At 35.5% G+C, this 16,604-nt stretch overlaps 1 protein-coding gene across 1 annotated transcript; it reads left to right on the top strand.

Moving 5' to 3' along the window:
• Positions 1–1,872: 1,872 nt before the first annotated feature.
• Positions 1,873–11,225, top strand: LOC143257647 (protein FAM200B-like). The gene is made up of 3 exons (XM_076516691.1): positions 1,873–2,174; positions 2,445–2,983; positions 11,044–11,225. The coding sequence occupies exons 1-3, from the start codon at positions 2,146–2,148 to the stop codon at positions 11,223–11,225; spliced, it is 750 nt and encodes a 249-aa protein (XP_076372806.1). The 5' UTR covers positions 1,873–2,145.
• The last annotated feature ends 5,379 nt before the right edge of the window (positions 11,226–16,604 follow it).

Below are 16,604 nucleotides of genomic sequence, written 5' to 3'. Positions count from 1 at the left end.
AAGCGGATTAATTATCTTCTGAAAAATAAAGGCGGTCATATCATGTATTAATTTGTGAGTAATTTTTGGATTCTCAGAAATAAAGCGCAAAAAATTAAAAAAATCGTAATTTTCCGTCTTGTTTCAATTAATTTGCACAAGGGTGTAGTTTGTTTGTTTTTTAATTTTGTGCAAAGCTACTCGAGCGCTATCTGCCCTAGCCGTCCGTAATTTTGCGGTGTAAGACTAGAGGGAAGGCAGCTAGTCATCATCACCCACCGCTAACTCTTGGGCTACTCTTTTACCAACGAATGGTGGGATTGACCGTAACATTATAACGCCCCCACGGCTGAAAAGGCGAGCATGTTCGGTGCGACGGGGATGCGAATCCGCGATCCTCAGATTACGAGTCACACGCCTTAACCCACCTGGCCATGCCGGGCCTGGTTATTTAGACAAGAGTCAGACGTGGCATTAGTGGTTAACTTGGGAGCTTACGAATCTGACAGTTCAAGTTCCCTTTCAGCATTCTGAGACTAAGTATAACGTTATAAGAATGCCAATCCAGTCTCAGTGTTGGGTTAAAATAGCTCCAAAACTAGCGGTGGATGTTATTGATAGACTCCTTCACCTTATTTTATTGGTTTGAAATTAGGGTAAGCGTAGGCAGCTTTGCGCGACTATCCAAAAATGAAGCCTTTTTGTGTCAGTTTGTGGGGAACTGACTTTCAGATGCAACATAGTGTTTCCATAACACTAAGTTAATATAAGACTTTTGACTTTTCATTTCAGATGTTCTTTAGTCTAAATTGCAAGTGGTAGTATGTGGAAGAATTATTTTATGGTAAGGATTTTTTTTAAGGTTATTGAGGCCTCCATATTAGTATAGAGCAGTGGTTCCCAAACTGAGGGTAAATTACTCCCTGGGGGTAATTTAACAATTTATCGGGGGTAATGGAGGGGTGACAGAAAAAAAGTTAAAATTCTGAAAATCAAGAAAACATTGAGGTAGCTGGTATTAGGATTAATGTTAACTTAGTCTAAGTATGTAAAGTTGTAAATTAAACCTATTTTAAGTATGTAATAAAGTTAAACCAAATAACAATAAACATCAAAAACTAATATACAGTAGTAGAAAAGAAAAAATATGTATCTAAGTGTGTGGTAACCTAAAAGTATTTTGACAAGTATGCTTCAGAACACAAGTCACTCAGTAACCCTGATGACTCATCGAGGTTGCCTCTATTTCACACTGTCAGTTTCTATGTGAGCATCAGCCGAGGTAGACAAAACCTGGTATGTATGTGTACTGTCCTGTGCAGTATAGTTAGTATTTACCTACTATTACATCATTCCTATGCTGAATAAGCTCTTTTAATGCTATCTAAAATGGCATGAAAAAATAAATAATAAGTTCACATTGTTCACACTTTTTTATATAGTTTTTCTTTTTCTTTTTCTGCAGATTAAACAATAAAATGTCTAAAAAGCGCACCTACTCTGACGCCTTTCTTCGCTATGGCTTTGTGAATTTACCTTCTGGTGGAGAGGATCGGCCACAATGTGTAGTATGTCACAAAGTGTTGACAAATGAAAGCCTCAAGCCATCAAAACTCTCAGCTCACCTCCAGAAGTGCCATCCAAATCTTCAAAATGAGGATCAGGCTTATTTTCAGCGCCGGGCTGTAACACTGAAGAATATCCAGTTCGGTTCATCTGGAATTTAAGCCCAAAAGCTTCAAGCTGCGGTCGAAGCATCTTACTTTGTTGCATATAAAGTTGCCGAACAACAAAAATGCCACACCATTGCAGAGAATCTGATTATGCCTTGTGCATACGAGATGGTAAACAAGGTATGTGGGGAGGGTCAAGCGAAGAAACTGAGTGTCATATCTCTATCAAACAACACAACCCGCCGACGAGTCGATGACATGGCATCAGATATTCTGTCCCAAGTTACAACAGAGATCAAGGAAAGCTCATATAGCAAATTCTCCTTGCAATTTGATGAATCGTGTGACGTAGCCAGTTGTGCTGTTCTCCTTGGGTTCGTTCGTTACGTCCACCAGGACAAGATCAAAGAAGAGTTCCTATTATGCGAAGATCTGCTGACAACCACGAAGGGAGAAGATATCTTCAATATCATCAACAGTTTCTTTACCACGAATGGATTGGATTGGAACAGCGTTCAACAGGTAGGAGAGATGTTTATATAAAGTCTAGATTAGTATAAATACAATGAATTACATGGCATATAGTCATATAGTTTTATTTATTGTACAAGTAGCTGTAGTGTAGCTAATATTTTATACATAATTCACAAAAAAAGTATCGTGCCTGTCGTACTGAAATACTAAAGTACCAAAATAAATTAAATTAAATTAAAACCATATAATTATAACGCAAAAGATAAGTAAGAATGACTAACTGACGCAATCTATAATAGTTTTTCTTTTTTAATCTAGGTCTCCGTCGATGATGGGTCGTAATCGTGGATTACGGGGCCTCATACAAGCTGTGAATCCAGAAATTTCTGTAGATCATTGCATCATTCATCGGTACTCTCTTGGATCAAAAAGCCTGCCTGGTAATCTGAAATTAGTGTTTGAAGATGTGTTGAAAATCATCAATTTCATCAAGTCCAGGGATGTGAATTCGCGCATATTCAGGGAGCTGTGCAAGGAAATGGGAGAGCAGTATCAAGTTCTGCTCTACCACACCGATGTTCGCTGGTTGTCACGAGGCAAGGTTGTACGTCGTGTCATTGAGCTCCGAACGGCTTTTCAGGAATTTCTGAAACAAGAAGAATCTCCTTTTGCTACCAAGTTCACTGATAAGGAGTGGCTTGCTCGACTTTGCTACTTGGCTGACATATTTGCGGAGCTGAACAGTAATAATCTGCAGCTCCAGGGCCAAAACACGACTGTCATTGATGCCCATCACACTGTGACTGCATTTCTTTCTGGTAAAACTGAGACTCTGGATTCGACGCTTGGAGAAAGGAGTAATCGCTCAGTTTCCTATCCTAGACCAGTTTGTTGAGGAGAATAGTTATGATATTGGATCACTTTTACAGACCATCAACAAAGAGATGAGCGACCATTTGAAGGGGCTTGAAACAAGCATGCAGCACTACTTTCCAGAGAGTGACCTAAAAAACAGCCAGTCTTCAGTGGATCATTCATCCCTTTTCTGTACCTGATGAGGCCATTCATGATGATGATTTCCCTGCAAAGGAGGAGTGGATCACAATGCGAGCAAATGAAGCCTTGAAAGTCAAATTCCAAAACCAAAATGCAGATTCCTTTTGGATTTCACAACTAGCTGACTCGCCAACTCTGTCCAAGAGAGCCTTGAAGTTGTTGGTATCATTCTCAACAACGTATCTGTGCGAGAAGGGGTTCTCAACCGTGCTGGGGATGAAAACAAAAAAGAGGACTCGCTTGAATGTTGCAAACGATGCCAGGCTGGCACTTTCAACCACAAAGCCAATAATTCCTAAACTAGCTTCAAGTATGCAACTCCATCCATCCCACTGATGTTCTTGACATCTTTGGCAATATTCATTAGAAATGCACAATGACCAAATACAATAATTAAAAGTGTAATTCAGTGTAAATAAATTGTATAAATAAATTGTAAATAAATAAAGTGTAATAAATAAAGTGCAATATATCTCTAGTTTAATTTAGCCATGTATATCAATGTTGAAAACATTTTGTGAAAGGGGTAACATGCTTAATGTGGCATGTTAAATTGGGTAACAAGCTGAAAAAGTTTGGGAATCACTGGTATAGAGTATCGTTTCCCATTGAGAACCGCTAAGTAACTTCTTCACTACAAATTTTTTACGCAAAGCTACATAATGATATATGCGTCAACCGTCCCTAAGATTTAACTGAAGGACTAAAAGAAAGGCACTTGATACAATGATACAAGATAACATCAAGGAGGTCATAGGAGGGGGAATTTTGAGCCCTTTATCTAATTTCGGAAAACTACCAAATCAGAACAACATGACACAGTGATACAGGATGACATGAAGAAGGTCATAGGGGTATATTTGAGACCCCCATTTTATTTTAGAAAAAACTATCAAATCAGAAAAACATGACACAGTGATACAGGATGGCGTGGGGAAGGTCATGAAAAGGACTGGCCCCCATTTAATTTCATATTGGTAAAATTCTTGAAAATAGTATGTATTTCTTTTCGGTATTGGTTCAATTATGTATTTTTATTGCACTTTTAATGTAAATCACGTTAAGGAAAAAGAAGGACAGTTTCATAGTTTTTATTTCACTTGTTCATCCGATGGGTACTCTATCTGGAGATAGTAGCCTTTCGCGAAAATTCAACAAACTTACTAACTTTATTAACTCAATAGGTTAAAACAGTGCTTCCCAAATTTTTTCAGCTCATGGCACACGTTTAATATCCGAAATATTTAGCGGCACATCTAAGTACGTTCGTATGGCAGGCCTAGTGGCACTTTCCCCTCCACACGACTAAGACAGGCAGAAAATTACTGTTATACTGTGTATCAAGGACGAAATAAATCAAATTTGAAACAATAAGTTGATAATACATTTACAATACTAAATAAACATTACTCAGTGATTACAAAAATTCTTCGCCACACCTGAGACACTTACTCGGTACACAGTTTTGGAAACACTATTTTAACCGTCTTCACCATGGACGATGATCTTAAACGGCCGTAAGAAATGACAGTATTGCAGCCTATATTTATGTTATGGCCTTTTCTTAAGAACTGAGGATTTAACAGTGCTTTGCTATTTTAACACTATGTTAACACTGTACAGGGTTGTACCTACGGTATCAAGTGCAGACACTGTCGATTGTAATTTCGTTTTTATTTAGAGGGACATTCAGTGATATTCATCCTGTAAAATGATGATTAAAAGATAAGATTGCATGGAAAGATCATCATACGCCAACTTGCTGTAAATGTATTACTTTCAAACGGTGTAGTAGAAATATTTGAATAGTATTAGCTTCTTTTCATTGATGTAGTCGTCTAGGCACTTCCCAGCTTCCCTTTTGTATTGTTTTATTTAATAAATGTGTAAAGACCAGCTTCTTGTTACCGGTTTTAAAACAACAGTTCTGGTTCTTCAGTTTCATGTGACTCAATACTATGTGAAAACTACACCGGAAAACATAACACCAACATTATTTATAGAATACAATCCAACAACTCCCACGACGTCTGTATCGGTGCAACAGGCCGAAAATTAGAAATCAGATTCAATTACATTAAAAAAAAAAACACCTTCACACATTTTTAAACTGCCAATCAAATTAACACACCATACCATAGAAAACACCAGCATAATCAACAGGGAAACAAATACAAACAAATGCAAATTCAAAGAAGTCCTACTTATACAGGAACTCAAATCAAAATTGAACCAATATAAAGAAATACCTTTATATCTATACTAATTAAAAACCTAATATTGAACTGCAATATCCCCTACAATCTCGCACCCGTTAGCACTCTCGTCCTTAAGAAATGCATCCAGTAACGGCTAGTTTCAAACTCTCTTTGTTAACCTGAAAATGACCTAAGAAGGTCAACACTTGTTCTGTACTTTATTTTAATTAATATTTTGGTACTCATACCTGCCATCTTTGCAGTACATTTTTGTTAAGATATTAACAATCAATGAAATTAGATGAATTTCAACGAAGTGAATTACCGCCAACTCTTAGAGTACTTCAATCGAATAGTTTATTTTATTTGTCACTTTTATAACGCGTCCACAGCTTCCCAAAGTGCAAAGCACAATTATTTTGTGGCAACGGGACTTGTACCGTGAACTTTTAGAACTACAATATACTAACCTACTTATTAGCCCAGGTTTACCTTAACTAGAATAAGAAATTTTCTTTAACCTTACGTAATGGAGTTTTGTATGAAGTTTGAAAACGTACTAATTCAACTGAGTTATTTTTTGCCTAATGCGAGCTTACACATTTTCATTTTAACCAAAATCTCATCAGAACCTTATTGAGATAAAACGGGTACTTAGTGCAAGAAAACTTAACTGGTTTTGGCCTCACGCTTTTACTGTTTTCGAATGGTGAGTTAAAATTAATATTTGACATTCAAGTACATTTATTATTTTTTATTTCTCATTTAAAACCATCGCTAGAGGGCTGTATGATCTTGTAGCTTTAGGTCTCGTCACCACCCTGGATTAACTTTAGTTATTTTGTAGTGAATAGATCAAAGATGAGTGTATGAACAAAACAAAAGAAGTCACAAGTGAAGATAATGCGTAAACAGTTTTTTTTATAAATACCACAAAAAAAACCTCCTGTTTCTATAAAACACGAAAATTCCACAATTATTACAAGTTTTTGAGACAATATCCCATTTTCGACTGATCTCAACAACCACATTAATTTCTTTCAGTGTAGTAGAAAACATAATGACATGATAAGTTCATCAAAATGACACAGTGCATCGTGAAAAATATTTCATAACAAGAAAAGTTATGCGTCAGGTATGGTTAGGCTTGCATATGTAATGGCACAGAAACTTAGAATTTCTTACGTTATGTGCAACTGTTTTTTTTGTTGTTGTTGTTTATTTTACCAAAATAAACTCCATTGCATTTATATGCAAAAACGGCTCGTTTGGGCTGAGAAAACACTTTACATAGAAGAGCGAACAACGTTTCGACCTTCTTCTGTTTTTGCATATAAATTTCTCAACAAGTGGGTTTCTCGTCATCACTGAAACTCCATTGCATACTCCATTTAAAAATAAAAGTACTGAGTATTTCACACAAACTGATTTAATCTAAAGTTGCTTAGTGAAACATAAATACGTGTATTTCATTGAAACATAAACATTTGTATTTTATTAAAGGAAAACAGACTTGTGAGTACAAAAAAACGTACTTAAAGCACTAGCCTAGTCGTTTGATACTTACGTTTTATTAAAGTGTTTTATAGGAAAAATGAGCAGATGGCGAACAGAAATCGGACTAGGACTTGAATCTACGGTCGCCATGAGGTGCTACACCACACTCATTACTTTTTTGAAAGACTGAAAAGGATAAGAAATAGAACAAAACGCTTTTGTTATGCAAATACACCAAAGAGAGGCAGCTCCACGTCAGGAAACAAGGGCAACGTAGGTTCAGAAAGTACAAAGTGAATTTGAAACCCAAACAACAAAAGAAAGAGAGGTTGTTTAATAGAAGAGACTGGAAGGGAAATCATCATATTAATCAAAGGTGACTCTTTTGTTAAACAGGCACATTCCAAGCAAGTGCAAGACTATTAATTATCTTATCCTGTTTTTAACATAATCCTGTAAAAGGACGACCATTGATTTTTATGTTTGTTTCTTTTACAGAAAGCATAAAGCATGACGGCTGATTTATGGCTCAATGTAATAGTCTTGTAAACCTAAAAAAACGTAAAGTATATTAAAACACGTTCTAACAGTTGTACATAATTCGTTGTGTTCACTTTATCTGGCTAAGTCTGCTTTTGTAAAATGTAAAACCATCCAATTAATCAGTTCTTCTAAACACTTTACATAATTCATTACGTTCACTTCACTTGATTAACCCTACTTTTACTACTCAGTATTCAAAATGTAAAACTGTTCGTTTAATCGGTTTTTGACTTTGCGCTGAATCGATCAAGCGAAGTAATCATATGCATATTATAAGTGTTATTTTCTTACTGTACTCAGTACATTACTAATAACTTGGGCTTCATGTGAAATACGTGTGAAATTCTGATCGCCATTAAACGTTTATTTCATTAAAGACAATTTTCAGGAATTGAACTGAATCATAAAACCCGTGTTTCTATAATAATTAGTTATTTGTATTTCAATCCATATTAATAGTGTTTTTACACATCAGTAAATCTTGTAAAACATCTACAAATCCACCAATTTTACTGACAGCTGATTTTTTTATCAAAAAGAAAATTCATGGTTACTACATTTTGCTGTTAGAAACAGCGTTAGGTAGAGCATTATTTCGTTTAATTCTGTCTTACCGTGCTACTAGGAGGCTCTGCATAAGGAAAAGTACTCTGTAGAGTCACATGAAACTGAAGAACCAGAACTGTTGTTTTGAAACCGGTAACAAGAAATTGGTCTTTACACGTCTGTTAAATAAAACAATACAAAAGGGAAGCTGGGAAGTATGAAGGGCAGAGCATGGGCAACTACACCAATGGAAAAAAAAGCTAATACTATTTAAATATTTCTACCACACCGTTTGGAAATAATAAATTTACAGCAAGTGGGCGCATGATGATCTTTCCATGCAATCTTAACTTTTAATCATCATTTTACAGGATGAATATCACTGAATGTCCCCCTAAATAAAAACGTAATTACAATCGACAGTGTCTGCACTTGATAACATAAGTATTCTTACATGAAGTTCAATAGTTTGCTACTGGAAAGAATGGGGGCTCCTACGGTCCACCCTGTATAGTGTTAATATACAAGTAATGTTCTAATAGGCAACAGCGATTGTTTAGAATAGCGAGACGCTGCTATATCCTCAGTTCTTAAGCAAAGGCCATAATATAAACATAGGCAGCAATACTGTCACTTTTCTGTTATTTCTTATGGCCATTTAAGATCATTATTCATGGCAAAGAAGATAAAACAGTGCTTCCTGTCATACGAACTCATTTACATGTGCCGCAAAACGTTTAATTGAGACTCGAGGGAAGACAGCTAGTCAAAACTACCCACAACCAGTTATGAGGCTACTCTTTACTAACAAATAGTGGAATTGACTGTCACTTGATAACATTACCACAATTGAAGATGTGAGCATGTTTCGGGACAATTTTCGTTTCCGTGATCCGTAAAATGCGAGTCGAGAGCCATAGCCGCAAGTTTTAAAATCAGTAAGATAACCATAAGAAATAGTTTGTTACATACATAACCCGAAGACAAAAAAAATAATTTGTGGTCGTTAATTCCAAACTTTACGACAAAGTGTTTGAATAAATAGGCCTTTGTATATCATTTCACTTTCAATAACATTGTTTTATTGGCTTAAAGCACTTATACACACAAACTGTGGGTGCCCAGTTTCTATATTATATTCATTTTTGGGCATCCAGTTCTTCCGCAATTTTATCTTTGGTAGTCTAGTTCTTCCATTATCTATATTTTTCATCGTCTACTTTTTCCACGATCTTTATATTTGGGCGTTTAGTTTCTTACTACATTCACGTTTTCTCTCGAGAGCATAATTGTTCTTGAATTCCTAGGTCACTAATGTGAATAAATCAAATTAAATAAACAGCTTGTAACAAAAGTACTTCCAAATTTAATTTAAAATCACTTTACTATTTACCTACAAAATATATCAAAGCACGTTCACCAATGTTTCAGTATATAATTTTCAATAAAGGGCTAAGTGAACATAAGCTCTCAGCAACAATTAAGTTAATATTATTGAAGATTACTGGATAAAAGTAATTGATCGTATTGTTTTAATGGCAAAATTTACATGTTTCTCTCATTTGAGGACCGAACGTTGCCCTATGGCGAGCTTGTCAGACTTTCAATATGAGGAATCTTGGATCGCTTTCATTAATTCCAAACAAACATTTCTCGTTCCCCTTTATCTTGGAGCCATCGGTGGGTTGTAAGAGTGACGATAAAATCCCAGTATTTGTCAGGCAAGGGTTGCTAGTGTTAACTAACTGCCTTCCCTCTGGTTTATCCCTTCAAAATTAGAAATGGTTAGCGCAAATATCCCTCGAGTAGCTTTGGATGAAATTCAACAAGCTAACTATTTTATTTGAAGCCAGAGAAAAAGAATATCAAAATTCTCTTAGAGGAATATCCCCCCCACACACACACACATACACCAGTGGCATCATGTCTACGCGTGTGTGTGTGTTTTTCTTATAGCAAAGCCATATCAAGCTATCTGCTTAGCTCACCGAGGGAAATCGAACCCCGATCTTAGCATTATAAATCCGTAGACTTATCGCTCTACTAGGGAGGGGGTCCATGTCTACGTTAAAAACCGAATGGGTAGATCACAGATTGGTTTGTTTTGAATTTCGCGCAAAGATACTCGAGGGCTATCTGCGCAAACCGTTTCTAATTTAGCAGTGTAAGACTAGTCACCGCCAACTCTTGAGCTACTATTTTACCAACGAATAGTGGGATTGACTGTAACATTATAACACCTGAACGGCTAAAAGGGCGAGCATATTTGTTGTGACGGGGATTCAAACCCGCGACCCTCGGATTACTAGTCGAATGCCTTAACCACCTGGCCATGCTGGGCCAGACCACAGATAGCTCATTATATAGCTTTGTACTTAACTTCAAACAAACAAACAAACAAAGCGTCTTTTTACCTAAACACTCTACTGTTGTCCAAGAGTCATTTATTAACTTGTTACTGTATGCAAAAACGGCTCGTTTGGGTTGAGAAAATATTTTACGTAGAAGAGCGAACAACGTTTCGACCTTCTTCGGTCATCGTCAGGTTCTCAAAGAAAGAAAGAGGTAACTGACCGGAAGCTGACCACATGTTTGGAAGGGGTTGTGTAACTGAGTGTCGGAATGTCGCCTTTATACCTATATTAAATATAATAAAATAAAATTATATATTCAAACATCTGACACCGCCCTTTACATTCCGACACTCAGTTACACAACCCCTTCCAAACATGTGGTCAGCTTCCGGTCAGTTACCTCTTTCTTTCTTTGAGAAGCTGACGATGACCGAAGAAGGTCGAAACGTTGTTCGCTCTTCTACGTAAAATATTTTCTCAACCCAAGCGAGCCGTTTTTGCATACATATTTCTCTACAAGTGGGTTTTCTCGACATCACTGATAACTTGTTACTGTTTCATTAGTAAAACAACCATTTTCATATTGTTTTTCGTACGATACTTATTGCAACACTTCATCACCATGTAAACTTCTTCGACCTTTTGTAAAATTTTGATGGAAGAAAAAATCCATTCGTGCTTATTGAGTTTTTAAACGAATTGTGGGAGTTTTCGTTTTTCCAGGGAATCACGAGATTGAAGAGCCGAAGTCAAGTTTAAAAAATGCCGTATTTTTAAGATCACCAGAGACAGAGAACATCTTTGAGAGCAACAGTTCTAAACTGAAATCTTTCCAATATAAAACAGCTTCAAGTGTGAGATCTTTTAAAGTACCGGAGGCTCAAAATTCTCGTCGGCTTCTTTAAGCTACCAGAATTAATATATAGTTTAATGTTGGCTAAACTGTAACAGTTACAAACACATACGATACGGCTTGTAAGTACGAATATAATTGAAAGTGTCTGCACACGGAAAAGTGAAAAAGAAAAGAAAAAAATCAGTTAAGATGTCCTCCTGATGAAAACACCAGTTCTATTCCCTCCCGTTTTTACCAAGAAGAGAGTGAGAGAGAGAGAATGAAAACTACTAACTCAGTGTAACTAATATGATCTTAACGTTAAAATCCGATGCTCGATTTTCGCGGTGGACAGAGTGCAGATAGCCTTCTTTTTTAAGTTCACATTGAAGCAAACAGTTAACTGATATGTGAATTATACGTAAGGAAAACCAAACGTTGTTTCACAGTAATATGAATACACTTAATATAAAAAATTAAAGTTAAGAATTATAGTCTTTGTACGCAGTATCGGAAACGCTAGTAATATATTTCACGTTGAAATCACGGAAAGGAATTCAATGTATTTTAAAGAAGTACTGTTAATAGCATAATCGCTATCCGTTCGGGTTTTGTAGCTCCCACGTTTATGAATCATTGCGTACATTTATTATACCCTTTGTACTTATACCCTTATACTTTTTGTACAAAAGATATTACATGTAGTATGGTGAACTGAGTAAATTAAACAAAATAATCTATTTGTTGCATTTGTAAAGACAATACATGTAAGACAAAATTAAAATTTTTGTTCCAGAATTTTCTCTAAAATATACATACACAAAGGGCTGGTATTCCTGCACATCCGTCGTAAGCCGTCAAGCTTACCGATGAGCCACCAGAAGACAATGTTTAATAATTTATTGTGATTAATTGTTTTTGCACCAGCAACACGATAACCGCTCGGCCATGCTCAGCCAGCTAGACAAAGAAAGACTTTGTTAAAATTATATAAGTAAAAAGTTTTAATTATCCAATTTGTTTGTTTTCTACAACAAAGTCACATTGGGCTATCTTCTTTATCCATCACGGAGGAATCAAACCACTGAATTTAGCGTAATATACCGTACACTTACCGCTGTCCCACCGGGGGATCTGGGGACTCGAACCCTGGATTTCTGTATGGTAAGTCCGTAACCATACCACTGTCTCACCTGGGGACAATTCATTACAAATATGTCTTTCAAAATCCCTCTAGATCAGCATATATGTCTGAGGGCTTATAAAACTAAATAACAGGTTTCGTTTTTATGTGACTCATTGTGTATCTCTGCGCTTAACAACAACCAAGACTCTCACTTCTTATGTTGATTTGACGTAGTCTCTTATATCTATCAATATCTCGGAGACTGAGATTTACTATCTTAGGCTCTGACCTGAGAGGTATCTTCTCATACAATTCTTTCCAAGCAGAGTTTTTCTTTGTTATTTCAGTACTGATTCACACTGCTCGAAAATACAACAGTCAGTTACTAATTCACGGTTTCACAGACGTTATTTCAAGGTAGGGTTTGTCGGTGTATTCACTGACATTACAATGTCGCTACAACCTTTTATCGTCATTCCGAACAGCTTTTAATCCTCACTAAATCCTATGTCATATTCAAAGTCAAGAAAGACAGAGGAAGAGGAGATAATCGTTAACATTCCACGATGAATAAAGTTTTATTCAAGTCTTGCCTTTTACCTATTTCCCCCCTTCAAAACACACATGAATAAAATCTTTCAAATGATGTAAACTTTGCTCGTAGAACCTTTATTTGTTTTACAATAAAATAATATGTTTGTTTGCAATTAAGCCTTGTAAGCAGACATCTCGCTGTGCCACTGTGGAGTACAAGAAGTGGATGATGTCTTCCAGAAAATGAAATACCGTGCTCGATGCAAATCATTTAGTCAGTAGCCTGAAGATACAACTTTTGAAAACTTGTTTTTACTGGTAAAATATTGCTCGAACCACGATATACTCATTTAAATAGTAATAATAATATTTAGATGGACAATAAATGTCTAGAGCTTCTTGTAACATTTTATTCAATTAAATGTTGAGGGAAAATTATGTTTTAACAGGTGTTCTGTGACGTTTACTGTAGTGGTACTGGTATTTTTAACCTTAACAGTAGCTTACTTGCACGTGAACTAAGCATTCCTTGACTCAAAGTCAAGAAAGACAGAGGAAGAGGAGATAATCGTTAACATTCCACGATGAAAAAATGTTTTATTCAAGTCTTGCCTTTTACCTATTTTCCCCCTTCAACACACACATGAATAAAATCTTTCAAGTGATGTAAACTTTGCTCGTAGAACTTTTATTTGTTTTACAATAAAATAATATGTTTGTTTGCAATTAAGCCTTGTAAGTCCGCAGACATCTCGGAGTGCCACTGTGGAGTACAAGTATACATAATTGTGGGATAATTACCACACGGAAGAGCCAATCAGAAACATCTGGCGCCACAATAACCTTGTTCGTTTGAACCGAATAACGGATAGTCTGTGATTTTTTTCACGCACCTGGCGTAAAGTGTGTTTGGTGGAACCGTAGCACGAACCTCGGACCTTTCAATATGCATTCCAGTACACTAACCACTAAGCTTGTTCGTTGGGTTGATTTTTTATGGGTATTCAAAGGAATTCAGTGGTATTTTTTGCAAGTCACTTAACAAGATTTTTTTTTACAAACGTTAATATGTAAAACTCAATCTCAATAACTTTAAAAATAACTGGCTCTGTGTACAGTGAACTATAAATAACAATATTGTGGAGATACAGCGAACTTTCGCACATAATGTTTCTGTGATTTGCAGTTCTCAGAAAAGTAATAATACATCTGTCAGTCTTACTCTCAAACATGTGATGAACCTCAATGCCTAGTCAAAGCACAAAACAATTCCATTTGAAACAGGGGTAAGCCACGTGTCAATCATAGTCTTGCCCTCTCAGGTTAGAGGGATAAAGATGAAGAGGCCGCCATGAACAATGAATCAAGTGCAGCACCCGCTTGGCCCTTGAGCCCAAAAGATTATTTTAATAAAAATTATACTATATTGTTTATTTAGTGTTACTATCATTGACAGAATTCGTTATACTAGTTAATATATCAAAAATTATTACTTTTTATTTTGATTTATTGTTTACTGTTATATTTTTATTATGAAGTTTGTTTTTCATTGTTAGTTTAATATATGTATTTAGGAATAATCTAAATCTCCTAAGTTGGTGGAAACTCGTGAGATATTATTGGGATTATGACCGAAAAGGCCGTTAACATCAAAGATACCCAACTTATGAAACAATACCTTCTAATATTTATAAGTAGCGTCATAGAAAAAAAAAAGCATACTTAATTATCTATACTGATAGACTGGTCGTTTTTAGTTTTCTTCTAAGTACATACTAGCTTCAGATCAGAGTTAAATCATCATTTTCAATTAGTTTATGACTTCTCGATTTCGATCTCAGTTATTGATCCAAATAATGTGTCACTATAAATATAAAGAATGTAAATTTAACTTGGAAACTTTAAATCAAACATATACAATATAAAAAATAGAAGGTCACTAAACTACTTGTAATCATATTAACTTGCTTTCATTTATTTTCCATATTTCTATCATATTTTAGTTCTCAGTGCACCAAAATTGTTAAAATTTCCAATGTAACTGTGAAATTTTCGAAGACAGATATGCTTCTCACAAGCTTGACTCTCTAGCAACTTTTACCTCAAACGACTCCAAGACTTTGTTTTAGACGCCTATGCTTGCATTATGAAGCTAATTGCTTTGTGGAACCTTTTAAGCATTATTTCAATCTCAAAATGAATCAGAAAAGTATATATATATATATATATATATATACATTTTTGTTGAGTTACATAAAAAGGTTGAGATCGTGACACTGTTGATACTTTAATTTCATATTCGTTAATCCTGACATTCATGAAGTTTATCAACTGAAATTCATGACGAAGTGAACAATCTGCTTCAACTAACTTTTCCTTTCGTTATTACAATAGAACGCTAATAATGCAGCAGTCTAATGGTAAACAAGCGAGGTCATGTTAATGAACATCTTGAACCCTATTCTGTATTTGGTGACGCGTCTTGTTATTCTAATAAACTAGCGGGAGTCGCGAATAATTGCTCGCATATTTTCCAGTTTCACGCTGTTTTTGTGAACGAATTAAAACTCATCGACCTAAATAAACACATCCAATAGAGGTGAAGTCCAAAATACAACGAGTTTAATTACGAAAAATCGTTCGTAATGAAGGTAAAAGCATTTCTGCAAAACCCTAAAGAAGTCACCATATAACACCTTTTGTAGTATTGGTATCAGAGTAAGCGAATCTATGAAAGTGATCCAAGTCTGTTAAAGTTTTTTTAAAGCTTTGTTTGGCAAATTATCAAATTTATTTATATCTACGGTAGCCACGGATTCTCTGAAAGCATGTGATATACTGTGGAATAGAAGCGAGTGAAATTCCTAAATACGCATTTAGTGATGAAAGAGATGATTATTCTAACAGGAAGAACAGTACTTTCGAATCTTCTATAAACAAAATAATAAAACAATAATAATGGATCGTACAGTTTTCATTGTAGCTATGCCGATAGTAAATCATTAACATTCCTATCATTCAAGTTTAATTTTCCAAAACGTTTTGAACAAAGTAAATCGCCTTAGTATACAATATTATTTTATATCATTATGAACGGATGGCGCAGTACTTTATATTAAACGATTTTAACACGCAAGTCACAAAGTCACGTGACAATTTAGAAACGATATATAATAGTGGTTAGATAGCATGTATCAAAATTACATTCTGAAATTGTTTCACAAGTAATATAATACCACACTGAAAATTGATCAATTTTGGGAATGTTATGCAATAACTCTTTCCAATGCAAAATATTTATGCATTCACATTGGATCAAGCTGGTGTATCATAACCGTATAGAAAAATACCTGCAATAATTTGTCGTAATGGTGTAAAATAAAGTGCGGCGTTTGGAACAGCTAGAGTTCACGGATATAAAGGTCAGTGGTGAAAACCGTTCATGTGCTACAGGTAACAGTGTGCTAAATTATCAAAAGAGGTCAATAAGTGAAGATGTTACTAAAACTTCCAGTCATACCTCCAGTTGAACTGTCGCGTGCTTCAAGTACTTAAAGAATGAAATGTGTTTTCATTATAGTCAAGTCAAACAAAGCCTATGGGTTTCTGTGTGGTTGAATTGTTGAAAAGGGCGCTAATAAACAGTCGTTCACGTATACTACATGATTTGGAGAAAGAAGGCAAGGAAGAGTGGTGTGTTTTGGACATTACAGCCTTATAAGGAGCTTTTGCAAGGAAAACCAAATTCAAAAGCTATTGTCAAGAAGCAGGGTTTTCAGATAGAGTATG

The sequence above is a fragment of the Tachypleus tridentatus genome, chromosome 7 (assembly GCF_004210375.1).
Source record: "Tachypleus tridentatus isolate NWPU-2018 chromosome 7, ASM421037v1, whole genome shotgun sequence".
In the NCBI taxonomy this organism is placed as follows: Eukaryota; Metazoa; Arthropoda; class Merostomata; order Xiphosura; family Limulidae; genus Tachypleus; species Tachypleus tridentatus.
The sequence above is the reverse complement of the archived record's forward strand: the minus strand, read 5'-3'. Positions and strand labels throughout refer to the sequence as shown.

Coding starts and splice junctions, on each gene's coding strand:
- LOC143257647 (XM_076516691.1), top strand. CDS start 2,146: ATGGATTGGATTGGAACAGCGTTCAACAG. Junction 2,175..2,444: donor ATTGGAACAGCGTTCAACAG/GTAGGAGAGATG, acceptor TTTTTAATCTAG/GTCTCCGTCGATGATGGGTC. Junction 2,984..11,043: donor TTCGACGCTTGGAGAAAGGA/GTAATCGCTCAG, acceptor TCGTTTTTCCAG/GGAATCACGAGATTGAAGAG.